A 26824-nucleotide genomic window follows, 5' to 3' on the forward strand; every position below is an offset into this window, starting at 1 on the left:
AACGTCGCTCTCGTCAGTTCAAAGTCGGCCTCGTCGCCGATTGTTTTTGCGCAACCCGCGTCTTCGATTGTCATATGCCGAAAAGCTGCACTTTATACACGGCGGTGCTTTGAGATGCGAGTTACATTTATTCCATCCGCGCGCTTGTATCTCAAATCGACTTTAACCATCGAACTGTAAAATACCAGAGATCTACATCTCAACAAAATTGTAATGCGTTTCTCAATCAGGACAATATCAAACACTTTTTTTGCCACTGGTTTCCCATGACTTTTTCAAAACCTTTTACTGAATTTCCAAATGATTCTCGCTTCAGTTTTCGTGTTTTTCTTGTTGGGGCGGGTCAACAAAGTTTGCACGGTTTAAATCAGGGTCGCCAAACTGCAGCTGTCCTTTTTTTTTTTGCAGCAGCAGCAGCATCGACCGAAACGAAAGTCTGACACGGCCGGCAAGGCAGGAGAAGCCAAGAAGTTCCTTCTCGTCTCTCGCTTCCTCGTTTTCAACCAATCGCACGTCATCCCGTAAGATGCGACGCCAAGGTCAGCTTGGTACAGAACGCTCCCGTTTCGCTTGATTCTGCTGCTGCTCGGTGTAGGGGTGCATCTATTGGAGGGGGGGGATATAGTGGGAGTGGTAAAACCAGTGGAAAAACGTTTCATACGCTCTCTCTCTCTTCATGGCTGATTTTCACCGAGTGTTGGTGAAACGTGTACGAGATTCTTTTGTCTTTTTTTCTACCTGCTTGAGAACGCGGTTCTCTTTCTGCAGCTCCGCGATGCGTAGCTGCAGCTCGGCGTGAACGTTGCGCAGCTCGTTGATCTTCAGCAGACGGCCCGACAGCATTTGCCTGGTCAGGGGGTCCAGGTCTTTGGGGGGGGGGGACTCCTTGCTGTGCGAGCGCACCGCTCGGCCGCGGCCCGGACGGGGCGGCGGCCGGGCCCGAACCCGCTTCTCTAAACCTGACAAATGGAGGTAGAAAAAAATAAAATAATTATACACACACACACACACAGGTACATCTCAATGAATCAGAATAGTGTCAAAAGCTAAATTTTGTTCGGCAGCTCAATGAAAAAAGTGAAACTCCATATAGAGATGCAACAATTACTCATCGACTATCAATTCCACAAATATTTTGGTCATCGATGTCATTTAGAGACCTTGTTTAAAAGGTAAAATTGTTCAAATCCTCAGAGCAAATTTTCTAATGGTTTTTATACAGTAAAATACTGTCCAGTGCAATTTCTCACATGGAAAAAAAAAAACGTTCAAAATGTCCATTTTTAATTGAAAAAATGAATTCAAATTGTATTGTCGAGCCAAAGTGAAGTTTAAACAAGGATTAGAACTACAAAAATAGCAGAAGAACTACGAGAGACCGTAAGGACAAATCAGCGCGCAGCTGCCGTCCGGACGCAATAAGACGGCGCAGGTGCAGGTGAAGCCAATCAAAAGCGGGCGGCGGAAAGCTGAAAGAACAACAACGAAAGCAGACAGGCACGAAGATGAAGAAGAACAACGAAAGAAGACAGGCAGGAAGATGAAGAAGAACAACGAAAGAAGACAGGCAGGAAGAGAGGTTTTCTTTCGTTCGCCGGCCGCGTGAAGACCGAGAGCCACGCCAAACGTCAGCGCGAGCGCAGCCAGGAGCCGCTTGCCTCGTCACGCGCGGTTTGTTCATTTGGCTGCCGCGTGCGCTCCTCGTGGCTCGGCGGCCCTGATCTATTGGAATGTGCCGGAATGATTCGACTTGGAAAACGGGCACATTTGATTGTACTCGTATGTTGAACACACGCACGGCCTTTCAATTGAATCTTTCGAGAAATGATGCGACGGCAATTTGGGTTATGCGGTAATTGCGGGGCGATTCAAAATTTGGCATCGATAAAACATTGCCTGTAGTGTTCATTTAGGATTTTTGTAATTATTAAATACAATGACATAAGTAAACAGTTTTGTTTTCTATTAAAGGACTAAAAAATGAAATTCAAAACTTAGCATGTATGAATATTCTTCTTATTTCAAACTATTTAACAATAAAATAACACGTTAACATATTCATAAAAACATTGCTTGTACTGTATTTTTGTTTTCTAAATTATTCCCAAAATAATTACATAAAATCACACTAAATGATCACGTTACTTTAAAACATTGCCATTACAGTTCATTTTATAATTTGAAATTAATTATGAAAAAAACAAAAGCACACGAACTAAAAAATGTACTTGAATTGCCTCCAGATTGAATTGAATTTGGTCCTTTGCGACGTAAATCTTATCGGCACGCTTTCTTTTCGACCGACCCGTGTTGTAGGGCGAAGCGCTGGAAATGCGGCTGCCACGCGCAGGCGGCGACGGCGCCCGATCCCGCACGTACGGCGAGAGCGAGCGCTCCGACTCCTCGTCGTCGTCGTCGTCGTCGTCCGAATAACACGCGCCCTTGCTCCGTCGCCCCTCGCCGTCCGACGCCCGGTCCCGGTCCCGGCCCGGATCCGTGGCGTAGTCTTGGCTTTTGGAGATGTCTTTTTCCGGAACCCGGATCCTGTCCCGGAAGTTCTTGTAGCGCTTCTGCTTTTTGGCGGAGGACGCTCGACTCTTCGCGCTCCCGATCGACCGCCGGCTCCGATTGTCGTCCCAGTCGTCCTCCTCGGACGCGTCCCGTTTGGACTCCATGTCGGTTCCGGTTCACCAAAGCGACGCTGTCGTCAGTGGCTTGAGCAGGGGACTGGAACGGAATTTAAAGAAGACCTTTTTTCACGATTAAAACGTCTTGCGTTCAGAAACGGCAGCTCGCAAAAGCTCGACTCGGTTGTTTGATTTCTCACGTGACGGGCGCGCAGGCAACGAGTATGCAAACGACTAAAAAGAACATTTTCCGTGAATGTGCAAAGAGGCCCAAAGGTGCAGGTCAACATCGCTTAACCACGTCGAAAGACACGCGACAAGGCGAAAAATAAACCAGCTTCTGGATTCAAATATGCTGCGCACGACGGCGACTCAATGTCTTTTGCCGAGCCGATCGATGATGTCGTCGATCGGACCGGCGAATTACCACATTAAAGCCGAACAGCATAAAATGCTAATTATCGGCCGATACCGTCGCTGTAAAGTCTCATTTAGAGTATTCGACTAACCTCGCATGCATGTTTTCGGGACGTGGGAGGAAACCGGAGTACCCGGCGAAACCCGGATTTGAACCCGCATCCTCAGAACTGCGAGACAGTTGTGCTTACCGGTCGTCCACCGTTATGTCAATTTAAAATGATTTCTAAATATGTTGTTTTATAGAAGGTACACAGTTTCTAGATCTACTGTGCTCTGTAGTTGCATGTGTCAATGAAAACACTGATTCGTAATGTTGAAATGGACTCATTTTTATGACATTTGAGCAAGCTCATATGATTTGAAACAAGATCATCCACATGCGAATCCATCCATCCATTTTGTGAGCCGCTTCTCCTCACGCGGGTCGCGGGCGTGCCGGAGCCCATCCCGGCTGTGATCGGGCAGGAGGCGGGGTACGCCCCGAACCGGTCGCAGGGCACATAGGAACAAACAACCATTCGCGCTCACAGTCACGCCTACGGGCAATTTAGAGTCTCCAATTGATGCATGTTTTTGGGATGTGGGAGCAAACCGGAGTGCCCGGAGAAAAACCACGCAGGCACGGGGACAACATGCAAACGCCACACAGGGGCACAGGGGGGGGGGTCGGGGATTGAACCCGGGTCCTCAGAACTGTGAGGCTGACGCTCTAACCGGTCGTGAATATTACTTGTAATTATGTTTACCCGGGGGAAAAAATGGACTTATTTCTTACTTATAAGGCCACAGATATACTGGTCAGGCCCATTTGAGATCAAATTGGGGTGAATGTGCCCGCGAACTCAAATGACTTTGACACCCCTGCTTGAAGCAACGGATATTTGAACACAAACGGTCGCGCGATGCATGTAGACAGAAAATATATCAATACTCACGGGTATATAGACTTTATCCTCTGCGTAGAACAAATATTACCACAGCTTACCGAGACAGTTGTCTCGCTGTATTATACTGCCCCCTGGTGCCCAAGGCGCAGACACCAGAAGGAGCAGCAGTGTCCATTGAGCTAAAGCAAGAAATATGGCAAAAACTGTCACTTTGCATTAAAAAGTGACGTTCAATTATTACTGTGTTTTTGTCAAGTAAATACGGTAGAGTGCTATTTTCTTGAAACGTGAACTAGGGGGGGGATGGGGGGGGGAATGGATGGCATGTCCGTTCACCCCAAAAGGGATGAAAGCTGATTTGAGATTTGTCTTTTGTGATAAGAAACAAAAGGCAAATTTTGTGTGGTCATGGCACAAATTAGACTTGCATCTCAAGGTACCACTTTATTGTTTCTTTTTTTTTTTTTAAATCGTTGAGTTGGGTCGTTTCATGAGTTCCGTGTGTAAGCTGCCATATGCGGGGCAAGTCACTTCGTTCGGATTTGGAAGCGATCCTTCAAATGTGTGGGAAGCAGCTCCACCAAACTTGTTTTGAAACGATCTCTCCGCGTTTATCGACAACTTTCACCGATCTCGGCTGGGTCCGCCGCCATCAACGGGGGGCTGACTGCACGCTGAACTAGAACCGAATCGGATCTGGGAGTCCCATCTGAAGTGGGCCCTGCATCGGTTCTCCAGTGTGAATAACGGGGCGTTTCTATGGCAACCCAAAGCCACGAAGCCCAAATGGATCTTGGAAACCATCTTGTGAACCGGAGTCCAAATAATCCTTCCTACCGTCATTTGTCAGTGAGCTCTTAATCGGCACCGCACTTGCAAGCCTCTTGCGTCTTGGACCGGATTAGGCCGCCTGCTCGTGTCATGTGACTGACACACCTGGGCCCCGAGCCCCAATTTGCGCTTATGTCAGCTTCGATCGAAGTTGGAGTTTTCGACCTTCCCCCACAGAGCAATTGTAATGGCGGAGCTAACGGAAAGCTAAGCGGGCGACGCCGTTGGGCGTGCAACAGGTGAGCCGTGTCTTACCGTTACGTGTCCTCCTGAATCCCTCGCCGATTGTCGCCGTTTCACGACAAAGGACACATTACTAATTGGGCCCCGAGGCGTCGTCGCGAGAGTGGCGCCGGGGGAAGAAGCTCGCCGAACACTCGCTCGCGCTCTCGGGAAAAGAAATCAAAGGAGGCGGCTCCAACTTTTGGCTAAGCTAACGTGCTCGTCGCGTCGCGTCCGCGTCCAAATTCAAGTCCAAATTCGACAGCGCCCTGCTCCGTCGGTGTGAGCGGGGCGAGGAGGGAGGAGGGAGGACGCCGAACTGGAACGACGGCCATTGCCGGCTGCTTCCGCCCCCTTGCAAAATCTTTATTGCCATTGCTGGCTGCTGCTTCTGTGACGTCACCAGCTCGTCTCGCGTTCCACTACGCGGCGCATAAATATTCACAGTTTGATGATTATAATAAGAAACAAATACAGTTGACAAAGAATACAAAAGAATAAGTGGGTCGGGTGCTTGTTGTCGAACTGGAGCCTCCCGCGCGCAGATTCCTCTCGCGAGATCGCATTTCTCGCGATGCCACCATAGAGCTCAATCCAGGCTCCATCTAAAAAAATAACCTTCAAGAAATTAAAATTAAATTGCATAACAAGACGCCATCAAAATGATTTTTAATATAGAAATTTGGCAGGAATTGACCTTGTGCTTATACTGAATCTATACTAGTACTGATATAAATGACATTTTCCACCATATTCCAATTGATATTGAGAGACACTTGTACTTCGAAAGGTCACCATGGTTACATAACGCTGTGATTTCATTTGACGGTCTTCCGTGTCGAATGTTACAATATCAACGTCATCCCAATAAGAAATTGACACGTGGCTCAATGAGATTTAAAAAAAACAAAACGAAACGAAACGAGCTACCTTTTCCACACATGGACAAATGAACGCACAAAAGAGGAAGACGAGTGGTCCTCGGCTGGACTTTCACGTTTTGGATCTTTTAGCAGGCGGCTGAAGACGATCCCACCCGGGCGGTTTTTCGGCCTCGCCGTCGCTTTCCTCTTCGTCGTCTTCGTCGTCTGCAGCACAGGAACGACTTGTCACACTCGAGTCGACGGGGCGATGTTGGCTGACTGTACGATTATCATTAGGGCAGCAGCTAAATATTATTTTTAATAATGGATTAATCTGGACTCTAAAATTGTCCGTAGGTGGGAATGTGAGTGGGAATGGTTGTTTGTTTGTAAGTGCCCTGCGATTGGCTGGCGACCGGTTCGGGGCGTACCCCGCCTCCTGCCCGACGACAGCTGGGATGGGCTCCGGCACGCCCGCGACCCGCGTGAGGAGAAGCGCGACAGAAAATGGATGGATGGATGGATGGATGGATGAATCCGTCAATGTTTTTTTTAATTATTCAAAGTTTTAAAATGACTTCCTTTTTTAGAAAACAGGGCATTCTTTCAGACTAACGGTGCATCAAATGCACACGCATAAATCCTTTATCATTCAGTTCCTGGCTTGTTTTTTGTTTGTCAGGAAATTGGCAAAAGTGTTGTTGATTGTTTTCTAAAGTAGAAGCAGGTGTTTGCAAATGTCTTATTTTGAAGGGAAAACAATAATCTGTCTGCTTTGGTGAGGACTACAGAAATCGGCTGAGAAATGGCTGAAATTCTGAGAATTGATGTTAAGCAAGGTCTAAAACAATGAATCGATTATCAAAACAGTTGTCGATTCATTCCACAATGATGAGTATTATCCCTCCATCCAAGTGATGGTGAACTGGCGCCGAACCCATCTGAGAGGCGGGCTACAACAACCTGAACTGGTCGCCAGCCAATCGCTGGGCACATAGAAACAAGCAACCATTCACACCAACGGGCAATTTAGAGTCTAGAATCATCATTATTTGCAGGTTAACTTTTGCTTTTTCTGCATCACTGAATACGTCCAACGTTATTCCCCAAATCCACAATTATGTGGAGCCTCTTGTTGTTGCTAAACTGTACAGCAGGTGGCTAACGAATGAGCAGGATGAAGGCTACCCTTTAAAGAGGAAAGACAAATATGAACCGCAACATAATAAAACCCAAGGACACAATGTGTTCTCACACAGATAACAACAGGTTGAGGAATTGATGGCGAATTTGCGTGAAAAACGACAGACCAAGTGTGACGTCTCCTCCGGCGAATTTTTCCTTCTCCACGAGCTCGTTGAGAAGGGGCGAGACGCTCTGAGCGACTTTGCGAAGTCCTGCCATTAGAGACGTCAGCGTGTTCTCCACTGGGACGTTTATTTTCTCAACTTTGTCAGCGCGTCCGTCTCGGAATTTCAACTCCGCTGAGAGTGAGGAGGCCGCCATCTTATCTGCGTCGTCACGCACAAGTTGCTTTACATTTTAAATAAATGTGTAAGTTCAAGTAAATTAGATCTCTCTTCGGAGTTAGAACGTGGAGCGACTGTATGTTACAAATTAAATGCTTAATATTAAAAACATAAACAACAATAATTGTGACCTGGAACCTTTGTATGCCACCGCCGCCTTATTAGGATTCCCACATGATTCCCAGGCAGGACGCGCCCCGCTACAACATGATTGGCTCCTGCATCGCGGGACGAGCATGCTACGCAGATGTAACGAGATGACCGTCCCTAACATATATCACATTTGAACGAAATAAAAATAAAAAAGTGTGTAAGGCTTTAGGGGGTTTAGGGCGGTTTAGGATGGGTGACTGTTAGGGTTAGGGTTAGCGAGAAACATTAACGCCGTCACACTTAAATCACATACGTTTCCCGTCTGGAAGCAGTAGGGCATGTTCAACAGTGATACAACAGCCAATCATAGTGCAGCGGCGTGTGTCCTGTCTGGAAACTCTGTGGGAATCCTAATAACGCGCTACAGTTGCGGAAGTAAACCGGATGTTGTGGCGTGTCGTAACATACACGCATCCAATACAGCGTTTGTCACCACAGTAACAGTATTACAGTAATGTTTACAATACGCGTTTGTAACATTTATTTGAACGTGCCAGTGCCTGTTTACGAAGCAGAACTGGCACATCCAATATGGCGGACGTGCTGACGTTCCACAGCAACTCAATGTGGGTTCTATTTACTTGTGCTGCATAACCCTGTGTTAGCAGCTAGCGCTCTGGACGGCCGATCGTGTGCGAAGCTCGCTGGACGGAGAATCGCCGATTGTTTTGCCGAACTGGCCCACTGTAATTTGGAACGACACACGTCCATCGGTAATCCATTTTCATGTCAGCGATTAATTATCTCTCACCATCAGACATTGGGGCACAATCGTCTTGCCCGTTCATCGGGAAGCTAGCTAACTAGCACGACGGAAGGACCAATTTCTTGCTCGGCTGCTGATTGCAGCTTGCTTGCAAGCGTCATTTAGGCCTTTTTGTTTTTCGAGCTTCTTCATTGTTTCACTTTCAAGACGATTCGACAAGTCAGTTTGTCGTGTGCACAATAGTAAAAACACAACGGTAGCAGTGAGCAATCACATTCTTACTTTGCTAGTCTTTCCACTTATGCAAAGAATCAAAAAGCAACAAATAAAAAAATACAAATATATATATATATATATATATATATATATATATATATATATATATATATACACATATACACAGACTGAAGGGGAGGGTAGGCTATGTACATGAGAATAATTTACACAGGTAATTTTGTATTTTTTTCAAATGGACAGTGTATTTGAGTTGGGCAGTAGTAATAGGTAGGGCCCGACCCATATGGATTTTTTTCTTGGGGGGGGGCAATTCCAATATTTAACAGAATACATTTCCGACAGCCAATTAATTAAAAAAATAAATGTGTGTATATATATATATAAAATGGGGGGCGGGGGTGTTGTGGTAGGCACCGGCCCGAAAATCTGTGAATAATTGAGGGCAATTATAATTGCATTGAAATGAATAAAATTCTTGAATGAATGTGGAAATGGCGCTGATAAGTTTTGTCCATGAAAATAAAAAAATATTTTGTTTTTTATTTAACCCCCCAAAAAGTTCTAGAATCAACAGGCTATTGTGTTTGTGTTAAAAAGAAATCGGATTTTTGTAGATTAAATTTTTTTATGTTTGAGTTTCATTATCTTTTTCTTATGTGGTAACATGTATTGGTGGAAAAAAAAAGGGTGGGGGGGGGGGGCAAAAATCAGCCGAAAGTTGTGATTGTTGATTTTTGGCGGGGGAGGTTTTTTAAAATGATTATTATTAACAACGGGCTAACATGGGCCGATTAAATTGGCTGGCCACTTAATGGGTCAGGCTCTAATAGTGCGAAACAATGTGCAAAGATGCAGGGATTGGACTATTGAAGTATCGCAGGTTGCAGAGGTTTTGCACAGTGTAAACTTTCAAGTGTGCACGATTACAAAAGAAGAAAATATTTAGTGACCGTCTCTGATGGCATGTTGGAAGAAGCTTTTTTAAAATCTTGTTTACAACTTACTTTTGTCAGTTTTCTCCAATTGTCCATCCGATGAAAAGACGTTGTTGTTGGCGTGGCAGGCGAAGATGTGCGAGGAGCAGACGGTGTCTCTGGTGGACGTCGTGCAGGAGGACGACGAGCTGCAAGAAGAAGCTTCCGCCGTGCTGGCAGGAAGCGACTCGGAGCGCTGCTCGTATCCGCAGGTAAACGGCTCATTTTCAATATCATTTCAAAATTCGCCAGAAAATCACACTTTTCTCTCTGTTGTAAAGTTAATCAAATACTTAAGGACAAGGTTTTGTGAAGTTATTTTCATTCATTATATTTTTAAAATAATCGGCTGATTTTTCCCAGTGTTTTTTGTTTGTTTGTTTTTGTTAGTTGAATGTCTTTGTCTTATGTTGTGTTGTGGTAATATGTCAAACGAAGCAAAAAATCGTCCGATTTTTGCTGCTTAAAAAGGGCTAGTATGTGTCGTCCCCGAGTAACGCCACCGCCGCTGCTAATCGATGAATGGGTCGATTGTCGCACCTTTTCGCTAAAAGGAAATGAGAAGTGGCGCGTGTGCGTGCAGGGCTACGTGAAGCGTCAGGCTCTGTACGCCTGCAACACGTGCACGCCGAAAGGAGGCCAAGCGGCCGGCGTATGTTTGGCGTGTTCCTACAAGTGTCACGAAGGTCACGACCTGTTTGAGCTCTACACCAAGAGGTGAGTATGATGACCTTTGACCTCTACGTCAGCCGATCGGCGGCCGTCATCGAAGTCCGTCTCGATGTTCTCTTCAGGAACTTCCGCTGCGACTGCGGAAACGGGAAGTTTGCGGACGTGCCGTGTAAACTCTTTCACGTGAGTCGCACGACATTTTTTTCCTCGCCCGGACAACGTGACAAGTGGCCGCCATCTTTGTGGAATTTGGGCAAAAAAGAGGGAGTGAGCGCTTCAAAGGCCTCTAAAATCCTCCAGAACAAATCATTTCACAAAAACACAATTGCCAACTGACACACGGTACGTGACCCGTTCCGCTCCCCAATAACGTCCACTTTTCCACGCTGTTGAAGTCGACTTTTTAGGGTTCTGAGAGTTTCGGCGCATACGAGCTAATTGCCGCATATTTTAAACCTAACGTTTTCAGCCAATCAGAGAAGAGCTCCCCCAAAGTAACAAACGAAACCAAAGAGTCCGGGAGATATGTTGAGAAAGATTCAGGTTTAGGGCTGCGGTTACCGGTTCTTTGGATCATGGATTCAATTCAATTAAACCATGAATCGGATTGTAAAAACATTTTTTTTTAATTTCCATCCCATTATTCAAGAACAGGACATTATTTCAAATATCAAAACGTTAATGGTTTGGTCCGTAACAGCCGTCAGAAAATCGACAAAATGTTGATGATTGTTTTCCAAAATAAAAGGCGATGTTTGCAAAGGTCTTATTTGGATAAAACGAAGATGATCAGTCTGTTTCATGGAAGACGACAGAAAGCGGAGAGGCTGAAATTTGGAGGATTAGGACAAGTTAAACGAAATGATCAATTAATTCTCACAATAGTTGTGGATTAATTTGATAACAGATTAGTTGTGGATTGCTTCTTGCATCTCTAATCAAGTTCTACTGTTTGACTGGAATTTGCAGGCCTTTTTGGACCACATTTTCGATATCGCACAAAAACGGCACCCAAAAGGGCAATAATATTTCCTCCATGCAACAAAAAAAAACCCCCCCTCATCGGTTTTTCCAAATTCTTGCCGTGTTGCACTCGCGTTGCAGCAGTTGGACCCACTGTCATTTTTGGCAAATCTTTTCACTCTGCTAAGTCTAGTGATTGGGGAGTCGGGAGCGATAAATGATTCGCTCGTTCCCGAATCACTGCAAAGGGAATTTCAGTGGACGTTTTAGGCACTAACTCGATCTCCCATATAAAAGTCCCTTTTGAAGTGATGAGGGCGTCAGGAATGAGTTGAATGATTGCGGAGGCAGTAATTGCGTTCGCAGTCATTCACTCGTTACAAAGACGGCAGCCGCTTGTCATTTAGTGAGCTAACTCGACCTGCGAGTTGAAGTGGCCGTTCCGAAAGGACTGTCGTTTTTGGGGACTCTTGTCATCTCGCTAATTGTAGCGATTGGAGAATCGCGAATGATCGTGGACGCGGTCGCTGCGTTGGCAATCGTTCATTCATTACTGACTCCCCGATCACCAGAAAAGGATTTAGTGGACATTTTAGGGGACTAACTCGATCCGCAAGTCGAAGTGACAGTTTACAAACTGTCATTTTTGGCAAACCTTGTCACTGAGCTAATTCTGGTGATTTCAAAGTGATTTTTGAGGTCAACTTTTTAAGAAGTCTGGAAGTCTACAAGCCGAAGCGGCCAATCCAAGGCGACGTTTGTGTTTTTGTGAGTTTAGGCCAAGGATGACGTCAACGGCTTGAACAAATACAGTCACAACTTCTTCGGGGAGTACTGCACTTGCCGCCGGCCGTACCCCGACCCGGAAGACCAGGTGACGCTCTTGACGGTCTCTGATTGGCTGCACACTTTTGAAACGTCATTTGGGACACCTAACAGTCAAGACATTTTGCCATTAGGTTTGAAAAATATGACCTGAGAATGTTTATTTATTTATTTGTTTTTCCCTTCCTGAGAAATAATGATGGCCTTTTGACCACGGTCCTAAATTCAAATACTCATGTCAGTCGACTGAATGGATGTAAAGGAAATTGAGTTCAAAGGAGCCTTGTGTGCTGATCTTCTCATGGCTTCTTCCATTGTCAGGTGGACGATGAAATGATTCAGTGCGTGTTGTGCGAGGACTGGCTGCACGGCCGGGTGAGATCTCGCCGACAAGCTTAAGAGGCGGCCGCTCGTCGGGCCGTACGCCGGCTAACTCGCGCGTGTGCGTGTGCGTGTGCAGCACCTCGGCTGCGACGTCCCCGACTGCGTGGAACTGCGCGAGATGATCTGCGAGTCGTGTATGAACGCAAACGCCTTCCTGTGGAGCTACGCCGCTCGCCTGGCAGGTAACCGCCGCCGCCGCCGCCACGTCGCCAAGCGGCGAATGTCCTCCGGGATTTGACGGACGAGCCCGGCTAAGCCGACCGCCTCTGATCCGGTTCCAGGCGCCGCTGCGGTCGAGTCGGACGTGGCGAAGGAGACGGGCGCGGGCGCCGTTCGGGCCGACGAGGTAACGTCCTCTTCAGGACATCGTCTCGTCGTCGACTGGCAGACGTTGTCCAGCGTTTTGACTGATCTTTCAAGACCCGCACGATATTTTGTTCCGTCTCGGTATAAGCGCTCAAACTACCGAAACGGAGTAAAAGGACCGCGCTCTTCTTTCACCCGAAAACATTAGTTTCTACTGCTTTCCATTCTTCAGTAATCAGCAGTAGAGTGTGTTGCTTTCACCAAATGTACCACTTTCTGACCAAAAGTGGAGAAAATGAGCTTTTTGTCAAAAGACGCTTGCGTTTTTGGCTTTTGTGACGCCTCTAACTAAGAAACAACAAAAACAAGACTGAGGAAGGACAAAATAATCATTTCTTTAGATATACAGGTAATGAATGACATTATGGTAGAAAAAGTGATGTATTTCAGTGCTCCTACGTAGACTCATGAAACCCATTTCTGCCAAATGTTTGAAAAAAAAAAGAAAAATCATTTTCGTTGTTTGTCATGGAATATTGGAGTTTCTAGAGATGGTGAATTTTGGGTTTCGTTTTTCTATAAGATGTCATATTTCAACTCTCAGTGTGTAGTGCACCTCTATAATGGTAATGATATCATTGAAGTAGCTAAGTGAAAGAACCTTTTGACACCATTCAAGTACAACCAAGAAACGCGCCATGAGCGACGCTGACTCGGCACGTCTCGCCTTGAACGGCTTTTCTCACATGCCGTTCCTCATTCGCTTCACGAACTGCGTCGTCTATTCTCGTACTCGCGACGCACGCTTTCTGCTATCTACCGCCGCTCGGACTCCGTTTGTAGTATACGCATACGTACTCTGTTGGCGCGTCAGGTGCCTAACCTGTCCCATTTCCAACGTGTTGGCGTTTCGCTCCCTCACAATCGACAAGATTCTTCGCCTAATCTTCATCTTCTACTCCAGTGATTCTCAAAGTGTGCTATATGGGCTCCCTCTAGTGGTGTGTGCAAGAATCACCGATTTAAAGGAATCCAATTTACATTGAAAAGGTGACATAGTCAAACTGAATTAGAATGAAGCTTGTAGCGGTGCGTACGACCGGTTTCAAAACACATTTTTTGAGGCGCTACTAGGTGTCAACATTTTGAAAATCAATGTTCAGCTCAAATCCAAAGCAATGCGATGGCGCCGTCTGCCGGCGTCGGCGTGTCAGTACCGTTGCGTAGAAGCTCGAGTTGCGCAGACGAGAGAAACGAGACCTTCCTGTCGAAAACGATTTCTACGGATATTCTCGTTTGTGGTTTCCACTTGACGAATTGAAACGGCGAGTTGCGGGCGCCCCCTACAGGAGGACGACGCCACGGAGCCGAGCCGCAAACGAGTTCGCGTGGGGGAAGGGGAGCCGAGCTGCGGACTGAAGGCGCTTCAGAGCGCCGGCGCCGAGCGGCCCGGGTGCGGAGCGGTCTTCTGGCGTTCGGGGTGGCGCTCCCGGCTGTGCCGCTGTGACGCCTGTCAGGTGGGAGCCGGCCGCCTTCCCCGTTGGCAGGTGAGCCCGCTGACGCGTGCGGCGATGCGTTCAGGCGAGTCTGTCGGCGGCGGGTCTCTCCTTCCTGCTGGACGAGTCGGACACGGTCCTGGCGTACGAGAAGAAAGGCGAGAGCGAAGAAGGCGGCGCTCCGGGTCACGACCCCCTCATGTCGGTGCTGGACAACCTGAACCGCGTGCAGCAGCTGGAGATCATCCACGGTAAAAACCCGAAAACGCCGGTGGCCGTCGAGCGGTCGAAGCTGACGTGATTGTACTTCCTGTCAGGGTACAACGACATGAAGAGCGAGCTGAAGGACTTCCTGCAGGGATTCGTCGCCGAAGGGAAGGTAAGAATGCGGTCCTGAGTTTGCTGGCAAGTACGGGAAAACTTTGACAATTTGAATGGGGGAACCCATCGGGCCCGGCCTCCGTTACGTGCAGGGAAAAAGTCCGCCCTTTCCTTTTTGCGCTCAGACTCGAGCCATACAAGTAGTACGTTGGCGCCACCTTGCGGCATCCGGGTGCCGAGGAACCTGAGTCGAGGAGTTTCATTTCGATAAATGTAGCGCTTCGGGTGCCATCTCGTTGTCGACGAGGAGCTTCAATTAGACACAAGTAGCGGTGTGGCACTTCGGTGCCAAGGAACTACGTTGAAGTGAATTGAGGAGCTTTATTGAGACAACAGTAGCGCTTCGGTGTCATCTTCTTTGGGGGGCGTCTCTTCCTCACAGATTTTCACGATTGACAGCAGGGGTCGCCGTAATCCCGCAATTTGCTGTATGAAAACGGTCACGTGACGAGCGCCTTTTCCGTGTCGCAGGTCGTGACCTCCGACGACATTCGGCAGTTCTTCGAGCGGCAGCAAAGTCGCAAAAGAAGACAAGCGGACGGCCGCTTCCACTGCGCCTGACGCCCTCCGACCCTGGACCCCGTCCGCTTGTTCTTTTGACTCATCTTCACTCTATTTTCTTTTTAATGAAAAATAAAAAGCCGTCAACGATGGAAGCTTCTGGATTGGTCTTGTTTTTTGGATGCGTCGCACGATCAGGAAGTGTGAAAGTGAAAGGAATTGAAATGACATTCATCTTTTCCAGCACCCCAAAAAACATCACAAAATGATTTCATGAAAAAAAAAAAAGGACTTTCCGAGAGTGTAAGCAGGCCAAAAGTCACACACAGGAGCACGGCTTTGTGTGTGCGTGCGTGTTTGTTGTTCGTAGCGGCATGTTTTTCTTCAAGCGTGTTTCCATCACGTCAAGTCTTTTCTTGTGTGGACAAAATGTAATCAGCTCTTCTGTTGACTCTGAAGGCCCCCCCCCGCCGCCGCCCTCAGCCCACCCCCCCCTCGCTGCGTACGTGAGCAGCAAGCGAAGACGACGACATTACAGAGCGAGCGCAGCCCGGCGCGACGAGCGGCGATGAAGAAGGTCGTCCGGGGTTTTCTCGGCGGCGCCGAGCGGGTCCCGGCGAAGGCGGGCGCGGCCTTCGTCCACAGCAAACCTCCCAGGCGGCGCATCGGAGCCGGGGTGAGAAGCTTTCCGTCGTAACGGGTCAACGGGAGGACGAGACCGAGACGGTCCGCTCTCGGCGCCGCTTTTTCCCCTCGCGAAGCGGCGACGAGCGTTTTTCTGTTTGGTGAGCACGTGCCGAGGAAAACGTCAATAAAGTCCAACATGCATGTGGTGCTTTTAAGCTGCCGTAAGTAGAGACGTCCACGTACGTTTTGGTGACAGTTGTCGACGTTAAGCTTTTTTAGGGTCCCCGAAATGTTATAAAATGTTCAACATTTCAATTTGAACTTGAAATGAAGAAAAGGCCGCTTGTTTGTTTTTTGTCCTCCGATAGCAAAGTTTTTTGGTCATGTCCGTGTTTGCGGTGGCCATGTTGGCGCCGGCGGCGTGGATCGTCCACCATCTGCCCGAATATCGCCGCAGGAGCCGCCGGAAGCCCGCCGGCTGAAAGACGCGTCCGGCGAGCTCGACGTCCTCGTCCTCCCGCCGCGTTTCCCTTCACGTCAACGTCACAATAAACGGAAACAAACATGCAAAACGGCTCTTCTTCTTTTGCGTCCTTGTTTCTTCATCTCCCGTTGTTACCGAAGGTCAATGGCTAACGTTGAAAAAAAGCAAACGTCAAATGTTTGTCTATTTTGGAGAGACGTGATGATCAAAAAGAACATCACGTTCTCCAAACAGGAAGTTTGTGTTTGAACAGGAATGTGTTTATAGTGATGAAGCCGCTTCCTGTTCCAGAGAACTCCCACAGAGAGACAAGAGGAAGGACGCGCTCGTCGTCGTCATCATCACTCACGATAAAACGGTCATGAAATACGCGGAAAATACGGTGGCGCCCTGAGATGCGAGTTGAATTCCTTCCGAATCTCGAACCCTCTTTCCGCTTTGAAATGAGCGAAAGTCGTTAACCTGTTCCAGCCTCCCCAAAAACAAAGATTTGGTTTATTTAATGAGAAAAACAGCACTCAAAAATATACTTTATAAATGCAGATATTGACATTTAAAATGGAAAACAACTTTTGGCATTTTGTTGCCAGACTTACTTACTCCTTCAGCTGTGGTGTGCGCACCTTGACCACCTGGGGGCAGTGCAAGACATACACGGCCATATTTTACCGGAGACTCGGCTCCTCTCTCGAGTTCTCAGTTCAGCAGTAGTATAAAAATTGGAACATCGAGGGAAAGTCCATTTATTTCAATCATTTCTATGTTATATTAGTTCACCACACACACACAGTGAAATATTTCAAGCCTTTATTCGTTCCGATTTTGATAATTATGGCAGCTGGTGGGGGACGACCGGTCAGCACATCTGCCCCACAGTTCTGAGGACCGGGGTTCTTCTATCGGGCTTCGCGGGCGTAGCTATAAAAACGAGATGCGCCAGAACGGCTACTCGACGTGGCTACGTGGCGCCATGTTGGGAAGGTCGTCGTTGCCAGAGAAGGCGACAAAAACAACAGCTTTCATGCATTGTATTATTTGTCCGGCACTGTCTGCTCAAACGTGGAGATTCCAGGCCCCTTCTAAATTGAGAAAACCGCTTGCAGTAAGTTTCTGATGTTTTGGGTGGGCGTATGAGCTGCTCGTATCTCCAAAAACGTAATCTCAAGGCGCCGCCGAACTTCCTACGTGCCCGCTTTGGCAGAGCCGGGGTGAAAGGTCGCACGACGACGCGTTGGCCGTCGACGTCGAGCCGCGCGTGTTCGCTTTGGACTCCCGAACGGATCCGCGTTCAGAAATCCACAGAAGCTTCCCGGTGCTGCAGGAAGCGGACGAGGCCCGCGGGGAGCGGCAAACTCTTCAAGCGCCGCCGTCCGACCACCTGCACGACGCGCACGCGACACAGCTGCACAACAAAGAAAGACGTTCGCTTTTAACTGGCCGTTTGGGTCCGCTAAGGCTGAAACGTAACCATCGATTCAACTGTGGATTATTGTTTCCGATGAATCCACGAATCGGAGTTAAAAAAACAACAACTTTCCTTTCCATTCAAATCGGAATAATGAATTATTAACATCAATTGATGATGATTCAGGCAGCGGTTTCTGGAGGCCAGATGTTCACCCACCGGCTTTGTCTTTAATGACGCTCCAGTCGTCGAAACTGTCCAAGCGGTCGAGCAGGCGAGAGCAGAGGCGCACGTGACCCACGTAGTCCAGCAGCGACGATGGGCCCCGTCGACGATGGGCCCCGCCCACCGGCTGATGCCGGGGGCCGAGATCATTTCGCAGAACTGGCGGCCACACACAAAGACGGACGCCGGTTACTTCCTCGGCGCTCGCGCTTCGGCTTCGAGACTGGTCGCCCGTTTGTCAACTTTGACAGAAAAACGTCAACAGAAGAAAAGTTCTCACCGACGTTTCCCCTTTGCAGAGCCGCGACGAGCCGTCCGTGTTCTGCCAGCGAGCGGCCCCTTTCTTTTTTTAGCAGCCACCTCTCGTCTTACCGCACGTGACCTTTAACCGCTGCGCGCAGGATCTCTGTGCGTGGTCTCCATTTCACGCTGTCGCTACTGTTAACACACGGTGCCGCTGTCGCAGGGACAGTTTATTGTTTAGGTCGCTCGTTGCATATGTGGGGGGTCCGAGGACCTCGGTCCAGTCATCTTTTGCACGGCCCTCGCGGACCTTTAGTCCCCAGCTGTCTATTCAGCACGTATTGTTAGGTTTTCCAACCGTCTCACCGTGGGGGGCGGGGGTGGGGGTCTACATATCGGCTACGTAGTTCGTGAGGTGACCCGAGAGGGTTACGCGACACGGCGTCCACGTTTTGCTTGCCACATTCCTTTACAGATACACACACAGCTCTTCTCACAAACATATAGTAGCATTATACGTACACATCTGCATAGATTACACTTAGTTGCGCAGAACAACAATCGCACAATACCGCGACACAAGGTACGTTGGGAAATTTACTCAAGAACACGCTCTCTGCTCTCCAGAACGTTCGGAAACTCAGTGTTGCCAGTTACCTTGAAAAATTACCTCTGTTACTTTACTGATGGAACGACAATCCCAAACCCAGCGCTCAAGTAATCTGTGAAGTAACTAAGTTACTTTCAAACTACAACCCCGATTCCAATGAAGTTGGGACCTTGTGTTAAACATGAAAAAAAACAGAATACAATGATTTGCCAATCATGTTCAACCTATGTTGAATTGAATACACGACAAAGACGAGAGATTTCATCTTCAAACTGATCCACTTGATTGTTTTGAGCAAATAATCATTAACTTGGAATTTGATGGCTGCAGCACGTTCCAAAAAAGCTGGGACAGGGTCCTGTTTACCACTGTGTTACATCACCTTTTCTTTGAACAACATTCGATAAACGTTTGGGAACTGAGGACACGAATCGTTGAAGCTTTGCAGGTGGAATTCTTTCCCATTCTCGCTCGACGCACAGCTTCGGCCGTTCAACAGTCCGGGGTCTCCGTTGTCGTATTTTACGCTTCGTCGTGCGCCACACATTTTCAATGGGAGACCGGTCCGGACCGAAGGCAGGCCAGTCTCGTACCCGCACTCTTTTACTACGAAGCCACGCCGTTGTAACACGCGCAGAATGCGGTTTGGCATTGTCTCGGTGAAATAAGCAGGGGCGTCCGTGAAAAAGACGTCGCTTGGATGGCAGCGTATGTTTCTCCAAAACTTGTATGTACATTTCAGCATGAATGGCGCCTTCACAGATGTGTAAGTTCCCCATGCCATTGGCACTAACACAGCCCCATACCATCACAGATGCTGGCTTTTGAACTTTGCGTCCATAACGGTCCGGATGGTTCTTTTCCTCTTTGGCCCGGAGGACACGACGTCCACACCTTCCAAAAACTAGTTGAAAAGTGGACTCGTCGGACCACGGAACACTTTTCCGCTTTGCGTCGGTCCATCTTAGATGAGCTCGGGCCCGGAGAAGCCGGCGGCGTTTCTGGGTGTTGTTGATAAATGGCTTTTGCTTTGCGTAGTAGAGTTTCAAGTTGCACTTCCGGATGTAGCTTGCTCTTTGCTTGCGAGTGACTGAGCAATTCAGGGAAGCTCCTTTTCTACCCAATCACGGCACGCGCCTGTTCCCAATGAGCCTGTTCACCTGTGGGATGTTCCAAACGCGTGTTTGATGAGCTTTCCTCAACTTCTTTGGCACCTGTCGCAGCTTTTTTGGAACGTGTCGCAGCCATCAAATTCCAAGTGAATGACGATTTGCTCCAAACAATCAAGTCGATCAGTTTGAAGATGAAATCTCTCGTCTTTGTCGTGTATTCAATTCAATATCGGTCGAACATGATTTGCAAATCATTGTATTCTGTTTTTATTTATCTTTCACACAACGTCCCAACTTCATTGGAATTGGGGTTGTAGTTTGAAGGTAACTTAGTTACTTCACAGATTACTTGAGTTTAAAAGTTACTCAGTTACGTCACTGATTAGCTGAGCTTAAACGTAACGTAGTTACTTGGCTGATGGCTTGAGTTTGAAAGGAACTTTGCTACTTTACTGAGCAGGCTCCATTCAAAATGTGTTCGGAGAGTTTACAGCAAGGAGTTGCCGAGCGATTCCGGCCGACGTCACTCCTCGGAAAGAGGCCGCGTCTCGGGCCGCCGCTCCCAATCGCCCGATAAATGGTTTTCATTGAGGCTTGTTATTGAATTACACTTGTTTATCAAGAACTGTATTTCACACCGTTTATTTCAGTCAAAGGTGTTTATTGCGTTCCGACAAAGAAAGAGGACAAATCACTGCACCCCAATTTATAGAATCGTGCTCTTAAATGAATCACTTCAAACACAAAATGGTGATTGACCCTTATTGCGAAATAAGCACTTTCAGTCGTCTGAATGAGGACTGACGCCTGACATTGTTCGTCAAAATTAGATTTAGATTTTTATCGGACAGCAAAAAGGTCAAAGGTGCGAGCCGACAGCATGTGCGGACGATTATAGCACTCGCGCTATTTTTACGATATTATTACATGTATACACTGCTCGCCGCCACTGGGGGCGTATTTGTACGGTATCTGGGGTCGCTGCGATGGATCGTCTGTAAAAATGTTAGCTTGGGGTTGGCGTTGTAGCTCAGGGAAGTTCACGCCGACGTCGGATTCGATAACTTTATTCCCGCGCCGGCGTCCGCATACGTTGTCGAAGGGGTTCCTAACGATACGGCCGCTCGATCGCGGCTCCAATCGAGCGCGACGTCCTTTTTCCGAGAACAACATTAAACGACGGTGACGCGTGCGGGAGGGTTAATGCGTAATAACGTGCGCCTAATAAAGCGGTTACTATGCGGAAGCATGCCGAGAGCTCACAGACGCCGCCCTTCTGGACGCGTTGGGCGCTGCGTTGGCTAAATAACGGCGCTCGGCGACGACGGCGTGATTTCTTGGTGACCCGCGAAGGTTGAATGGAGGCGACTTGACATTTCTGGTGAGTTGAAGACGCCTTCCCTTCCAAATGTTGCAACTCGATGGGCCACTTCAAACGGCGGACCTGGATAATCCCGGCATGGGCCGCCGACGATCTCTTTGGAGCCATTCGGCGGGAGGGAACGAGCGAACGATTGCAATCGTTTCATTCTTCCCTACTCCCGAATCACTACAACTCTCGTTGGACGTTGACGACTTCCTTGGCATTCTTTTGTACCGGCGGTGCTCCCGATCCACAATTTGGACGTCGTCGTGGTCAAAGGAAGGCGACCTCCTCCTCCTTCAACTGCCGACTGTGGACCAGAAGAAAGATTCCAAAGTGATCCCAACTTTGGAATCTTTTTCCCAACCCTCTAAAAATGCCAAAATGTCTTCACCGTTTTGCGTCCCAAATGAAGTTTCTGAAGATGCTAATGACGTCTTTGGCTCTTATCAGTTTTGTCTTTGATTGCCTTGAAAAGTGACAGCTAATTACGCCAACGAATCGCAAGCAACAAGTAACCCTTTGTTTTTGCTTGCCTACGGATTGTTGGTGGGTGTGCGTGCAACGCCCGGGGGACGCGTGCGGCGCGCGCGCGACCCCCAAACGTGGCACGCTACCAACGGAAGCGCGCAACGTGGAGAGTAGGAATCGGCCTCGAGGGTCGCTCGGAGGGACTCGGTCCTCGCGCTTTGAGAGGCGTCGCGAGTTTGCTTTTGGAGTCGGGTCGCCTGGATTCAACCTGCGCGGGCGACCGCGAGCGTCCACGCGGACTTATTTCTTGGTGGGGTCGCGCAGTCGCCCCATGAGGAGCGGGTCGCCGCCGGCCTGATGGTAGACCACGAAGAGGAACGGTCGGTTGACGGTCAGTCGAGGGGGAGGATCGGAGAAGACGGCGGCGGCCCCGCCTCCCGACGCGTCTCCTCCGCCGCTCTCGTCCATCGACGCGACGGCTTTATGAAGAACCTGCGGACGGACCCGACGTTAGGTCGCGACGCGGGGACGCGCGCGGGCGCGCCGACGTCGGCTCACCTGTGACACGGCGACGCCTGGAGGGACGCCCGCGTCGCTCAGGTCGGCGTCCTCCCCGAACGCTCGGACGACGCCCAGGGCGCGCAGGACGTCCGCCAGAGAGTAGGAACGGTCTAACAGGAAGCGCGGCAGCTGCACCTCCAGCTTCCTGTTCACACGACGGCCACAAACGACTTTAGCGGACATTTCAAGTCAGCGGCAACCCATCGACGACGGAAGACAATTTTCTGTGAAGTCGGTCAAAATGGCGTGAACCGCCGGCAGCGAACGAGTTCAACACATTTCAGAGCCTGCACTTGTTTCCTTGTACTGCGGTACTTGCGACTTGAATCAGTATTTGCGCGCGAGCGTGTCGGGCAGCCGCGCGGACGACTCACGTCTTCTTGAGCCGCCCGATCCAGTCCCGGACCTTTTCCGACGTCACGCGGTCTTCCACGGCGCCGACGTCCACGTCTTCGTCGGGCAGCACCACCAGCACGGCCGCTCCGTCCGCCATGGGCAGCCGCAGCACGCCCGCCTTCAGCGAGCGGTCGTACGCCAGGAAGTACTTGTCGGCCCGGAACATCATGGGCACGCTGACCACGTGGTACTTGTCCACGTAGAAGCGCTCGTCCCGAGTGGCGCTGGCGTTGAACGCCTGACTGAAGCGACCTGGCGGAGAAGGCGCACGCGCTTTCAGCATTTCCGACGCATCCTTCGTGTCCGGGTACTAGTACGGCGCTTTGCAAACCTTGAACACCAAGTACCGCCTCCAAATGTACTTAAGCCTTCCGAGTACTACCATAATGACTGCAATGGCCCGACCCCCGAGTGCGTGACAAAAGCCTAGCGGTGTTACTGATGCGCCACAGTAATGCACCGGCACAGTTTAACAGTGTACTAGTAGGTCAAACGTGGCGCTAGCAGTGAAAACACCCCAAAACAAAACCATTACTAACGCACCCTAGTTGTTCTACTAATGTGCCGAATTGTCCTACCGTGAAGCACAATGAGCGGCCTTGTGAATGAAATGCGCTATAAAGCTGAACAATAAGCGTACTAGTACCTCGGTAGGATGCGGCAGTCGCAAGTAGCAGCCGCGTGTCGGGCTCCAGTTCGCCCACCAGGTCCCGAACCTCATCTCCGGTCTGCCGCCGGACCCAGGCGTTGACGGTGTCGGCGGCGTCCCGCGACGCGGCGAAGCTTACGCTTTTCACGGCGCCGCCGAACTCGCTTTGGACGAGATCCGCGTACGACGTCGACGGCTGCGCGCTGGCGTCGGCGAAGACGGCCACGCCCTCCTTCAGGTTGAGGGCGGCGCCCCCGTGCGGCACGCTCGTCGTCACCGAGAACGGATCTGTTGAGGAGAGGTCCGGGTGAAACGGGCGCGCCGTAATATCGCACGTTATGGAAACGCGCGGTCATAATGACAACTCAAAGTAATTCCACCGTTTTTGTCGCACTGTATCCCGCCTTGGCGACCCGTGGCCAGTATGAGACGGGCAGACGGATAGGCTGTTCATTGAGCCGTCTAACTTCCCCCCGGCTCATCAGTGCGGCACTAAGATTAGTCATCCTACGCAGGGGATAAAGAATATATGACCGAGCGAGCGCTATTCTATTGTAGAATGTCAGTTAGGGGCGTTCAAATCCTTTCGTCCGTCCACGGAAAGCTGGAGAAGCTGCAGAAACGGAACAAGTTGAAGATCAGTGAAAGCTTTTCTTTGATGATGTTCGAGGCGCATATGTTGCCATGCCAACCGTCTGTAGTATTTGGGATGTTGTAATGTCTCCACGGTGCCTCAGCACTGCTGTGAAATAGGAATTCCAACGATCCGTCACCTTATCGCGGCGGAGGGGTTTGCGCGTCCCAATGACGCTAGGGGCGAAGTGGTCTGGGGCTTCGCGCCCCGGGCAGGGTCGCCCACGGCAAAACGGCTCCTAGGTGAGGGACCGGACAAAGCGCGGCTCGAAGACCCCTTATGATGACCTCAATGTCTTCGTGTCTCCAAAGTGTTTCTCTGCCAATTGCCTTTCGGTTGTCGTGCTCGAGCGGCTGCGGCGACCGGAGACAAATCCCTCGTGTGTTTTTGGGACATACTTGGCGAATGACGATGATTCTGATTCTGATACTCCCGGAAGGTTCCCCGGCGAGGTGTCCCGGGCACGTCCCACCGGGAGGAGACCCCGGGGACGACCCGGGAACGGGATCCCCCCCGGAAGAGCCGGATGAAGTGGCTTGGGAGAGGGAAGTCCGGGCGTCCCCGCGTTAGCCGCCGCCCCCCCGACCCGACCTCTAGAAAACGGACGGACGGATGATCCGCACGTTCCTGAGTTGCGGACGTTTTTGTGGCGAGGGGCCTGAAGTCCGCTCATTGGAATTTCTCCAGCTTCTCGACGTCACTCGTGAAGATCTCCGCCTACCTCCGCCCTGCCGAGCTCGCGCCGTCGACATAACAAACACGGAGGCAACCGATCGGGGGAAAGCGGGCGGACGCAAAAGCGGCTCCAGCAGAGGTCGCCGTCGGAGGGGCCTTTTCTGGACGCTCGGATGACAAAGGCAACGTGTTTTTTCCAACGGAATTGACACTTTGCCACTAAGTCCGTCTTCGAGAGTCGCTCTACGGAGGTCGAAATCGACAAAACACGGACGGGACGATCGATCGATCGGTGTCGGCGAGACGATTTCGGAAATGTAGTTGCTTAGCGATTACAAGTTAACCTGGTGAAAATGTAACGATTTCAACGACTTTCTCCAAGTAAAATAACGTTTGATGACATTTCGATGACTTCTGCGTCTTCAATGAATGCCTCAACAGGCGGTGGGACGTTTCCTCCCAAAAAGTCGATAAAAAACACAAACCTTTTCCACATCGCGGACAAATTGGACCACAAGGTGGCGCTTCGAGGTCATATTTGGAAGACAAGAGCGAGCCGATCGCGAGCGTCGGCTTCAGGAAGCGAGATGTAGAAGAAATCTCTTCCGAGATCGCAACTGCAACCCTATCGCACCTTCTCTCTCTGTAACGTGACGGATATTTTGCAATTCAACGAGTTACTCCCCGACGATGGGGAGTAACTCGATGAAAACACGTGGCGAACATCGCTTTGTGTTTTCGGGGTCTGGAACGAACGAAGGGCTTTTCCGTTCAGTCGACGGGGAACGCCGATTTCACTGAGCGATGACGTGAATCGATCAATTGGGCTATCGACAAGCACTGGATTCTTTTTCTCAATTGAAAACACGCACGAAAACGGGGGCGGGGTCTGGAACAGAGCCAAAGAATTTCAATCGATCTTAACGGGGACGGCGGATCTGGACCCCGCGAAGCCGGACGGGAAATCCCGAAGGACCCGCGACCCACCCGCGATGTTTTGAGGGTCCGGACCGAGCGCCAGACGCAGCTGCTCCCGCGTCGTCCCGCCGGCGGCGGCGAGCAGCGCCTCCAGGCCGCGCCGCGCCGACGCCGGGGCCAACAAGACGTTGTCGTCGGTGCGGCTCGCCAGCGCCCGATACAAGCGGGTAGAAAAGTCCCAGTTCCCGCGGATCGGGTCCCGGAGCGCGTCGTCGTCGTCGCCGGCCGGCCGACAGCCCGGCGGGAGCGCGAGGCAGAGGACCGCCAACGCGGTCAGAGGGGCGGTGGACATCGTGCTCGGGAGCTGCACAAAAAACAAACGGGCGACAACGCAGCCAATAGTTGAGTTTGGCCCTTTTTCAGCAAATCACATTTCTTCGCGTCAACTATCCTTCCTTTCTCAGGCCGTTGCGAAGAACATTTCCACAAAACTAAAACAAGTTGCACTTTGTTTGGGGTCGCGTACTAAAAGTGATTTCAAACACCAAATAGCTCTCGAACTGCCCCGAAAAGGTTTTCTTTTCCCTCTTTTTTGATGGCCGACTTACATATCAAGTAGAACGCGCAATTAGTTTTCCATCCTCTTTTTTTTTTTTCTGCTACGATTTTTTTTCAGGCGAAAGAGAGAAACAAGTGAGCCGTTCAAAGCGATGAGTCTTTTTTCACTCTTAACGGAGCGTGCCGCTCAAACCGACGCGACCCTCCCGCTTACGTGAGCACAAAAAGACATCGACATCAAAGTCGTTCGGTCGCTAGCAGTTAGCAGAGCAGCTAACTCAAACATTGGCAAGCTCTTTTTCTTTTTCCCGAGTCGCACTTCATGCTCAAGGACTTGTTCAGCAATATATTTGATACGTTTTTCAGTTTCTGTGACGGGGTCGCGCCAAACCGAAAAATAGGATACGACGAAGTAGTTCGTCACAAGTGGAGGTTTATGACCTAGTTTGTCTTGAAAACCAAAAAAAGATCAACTCCGTGATGCGTTTTGGGCGCCAAACGAGCAAAACCTTTGAGTTGCTTTTATCTCGTCGCTCTGCTGCAACGCTGCTCACAGCCACCAGGAGGCGAGGCGCGGGCCGATTGCTATGATGTGCTGCGATGTACCGCGGTTTGGTTGGCGATAGTGACGTCACAGCGCCGCAGTCACTCCGCCAGCCCGATTTGAGCTGCGACGCTTTGCTGCGCTCGCGTGTAATTACGCACATGCGAGCACAGATGCGGGGACGTCACTCGATCGATTGCGTCCTTCGGCTAACGGAAGTCGACAAAAACAACGAGCAACACACCTTGGAGAAGCTGCTGCTGCTTCTGCTGCTGCTGCTTCTTCTTGCCTGTCTGTCCGACGCTCGCTCACAAACTGCGTATCATCGTCAAGTCAGTGGACACCGGAAATAGCCGCCGGGTTTCCGGTGGA

At 49.8% G+C, this 26824-nt stretch overlaps 4 protein-coding genes and 1 long non-coding RNA gene across 14 annotated transcripts in view; 1 reads left to right on the forward strand and 4 right to left on the reverse strand.

The window, feature by feature from the left end:
• lca5 (lebercilin LCA5) overlaps positions 1 to 5229 on the reverse strand; it is an 11653-nt gene extending 6424 nt beyond the window's left edge. For both annotated transcript variants that reach the window (XM_061704996.1, XM_061704995.1), the window contains exons 1-3: positions 5021 to 5229; positions 2306 to 2727; positions 739 to 959 (exon numbers count right to left, since the gene is read on the reverse strand). In XM_061704996.1, coding sequence (XP_061560980.1) covers positions 739 to 959; positions 2306 to 2675 — 591 coding nt within the window. In that variant the 5' untranslated portion in view covers positions 2676 to 2727; positions 5021 to 5229. The remainder of the gene's footprint in view (positions 1 to 738; positions 960 to 2305; positions 2728 to 5020) is intronic.
• ubr7 (ubiquitin protein ligase E3 component n-recognin 7) lies at positions 4832 to 16199 on the forward strand. 9 transcript variants are annotated; one of them, XR_009770347.1, is made up of 12 exons: positions 4832 to 5004; positions 9489 to 9661; positions 10033 to 10166; positions 10244 to 10304; positions 11863 to 11958; positions 12231 to 12284; positions 12370 to 12475; positions 12575 to 12639; positions 13949 to 14346; positions 14413 to 14474; positions 14948 to 15825; positions 15973 to 16199. XR_009770347.1 is itself a non-coding variant. In XM_061705002.1 (12 exons), exons 2-12 carry the CDS (start codon positions 9545 to 9547, stop codon positions 15035 to 15037), a joined length of 1119 nt encoding a protein of 372 aa, XP_061560986.1. In that variant the 5' UTR covers positions 7554 to 8245; positions 9539 to 9544; the 3' UTR covers positions 15038 to 15132. The 9 variants fall into 9 exon arrangements, 2 of the variants coding, with proteins under 2 accessions (XP_061560985.1, XP_061560986.1); XR_009770344.1 differs by having other exon boundaries at positions 4833 to 5004; positions 9539 to 9661; XR_009770345.1 differs by lacking the exon at positions 4832 to 5004 and adding an exon at positions 7549 to 8245.
• si:dkeyp-55f12.3 (uncharacterized protein LOC568418 homolog) lies at positions 5601 to 7563 on the reverse strand. The gene is made up of 2 exons (XM_061705003.1): positions 7161 to 7563; positions 5601 to 6075 (listed from the first exon to the last, which is right to left on the reverse strand). Exons 1-2 carry the CDS (start codon positions 7354 to 7356, stop codon positions 5981 to 5983), a joined length of 291 nt encoding a protein of 96 aa, XP_061560987.1. The 5' UTR covers positions 7357 to 7563; the 3' UTR covers positions 5601 to 5980.
• Positions 16200 to 16845: 646 nt separating the features above from the next.
• LOC133417128 (uncharacterized) lies at positions 16846 to 18740 on the reverse strand. Its single transcript, XR_009770318.1, has 3 exons — positions 17999 to 18740; positions 17713 to 17877; positions 16846 to 17490 (listed from the first exon to the last, which is right to left on the reverse strand). It is a non-coding gene; the product is annotated as an uncharacterized LOC133417128 (long non-coding RNA).
• Positions 18741 to 20323: 1583 nt separating this feature from the next.
• LOC133416697 (protein Z-dependent protease inhibitor-like) lies at positions 20324 to 26806 on the reverse strand. Its single transcript, XM_061703732.1, has 6 exons — positions 26697 to 26806; positions 25420 to 25714; positions 23121 to 23411; positions 22453 to 22726; positions 22076 to 22223; positions 20324 to 22009 (listed from the first exon to the last, which is right to left on the reverse strand). Exons 2-6 carry the CDS (start codon positions 25700 to 25702, stop codon positions 21818 to 21820), a joined length of 1188 nt encoding a protein of 395 aa, XP_061559716.1. The 5' UTR covers positions 25703 to 25714; positions 26697 to 26806; the 3' UTR covers positions 20324 to 21817.
• Positions 26807 to 26824: the final 18 nt, after the last annotated feature.

The sequence above is a fragment of the Phycodurus eques genome, chromosome 18 (genome assembly GCF_024500275.1).
Source record: "Phycodurus eques isolate BA_2022a chromosome 18, UOR_Pequ_1.1, whole genome shotgun sequence".
NCBI lineage: Eukaryota > Metazoa > Chordata > Actinopteri > Syngnathiformes > Syngnathidae > Phycodurus > Phycodurus eques.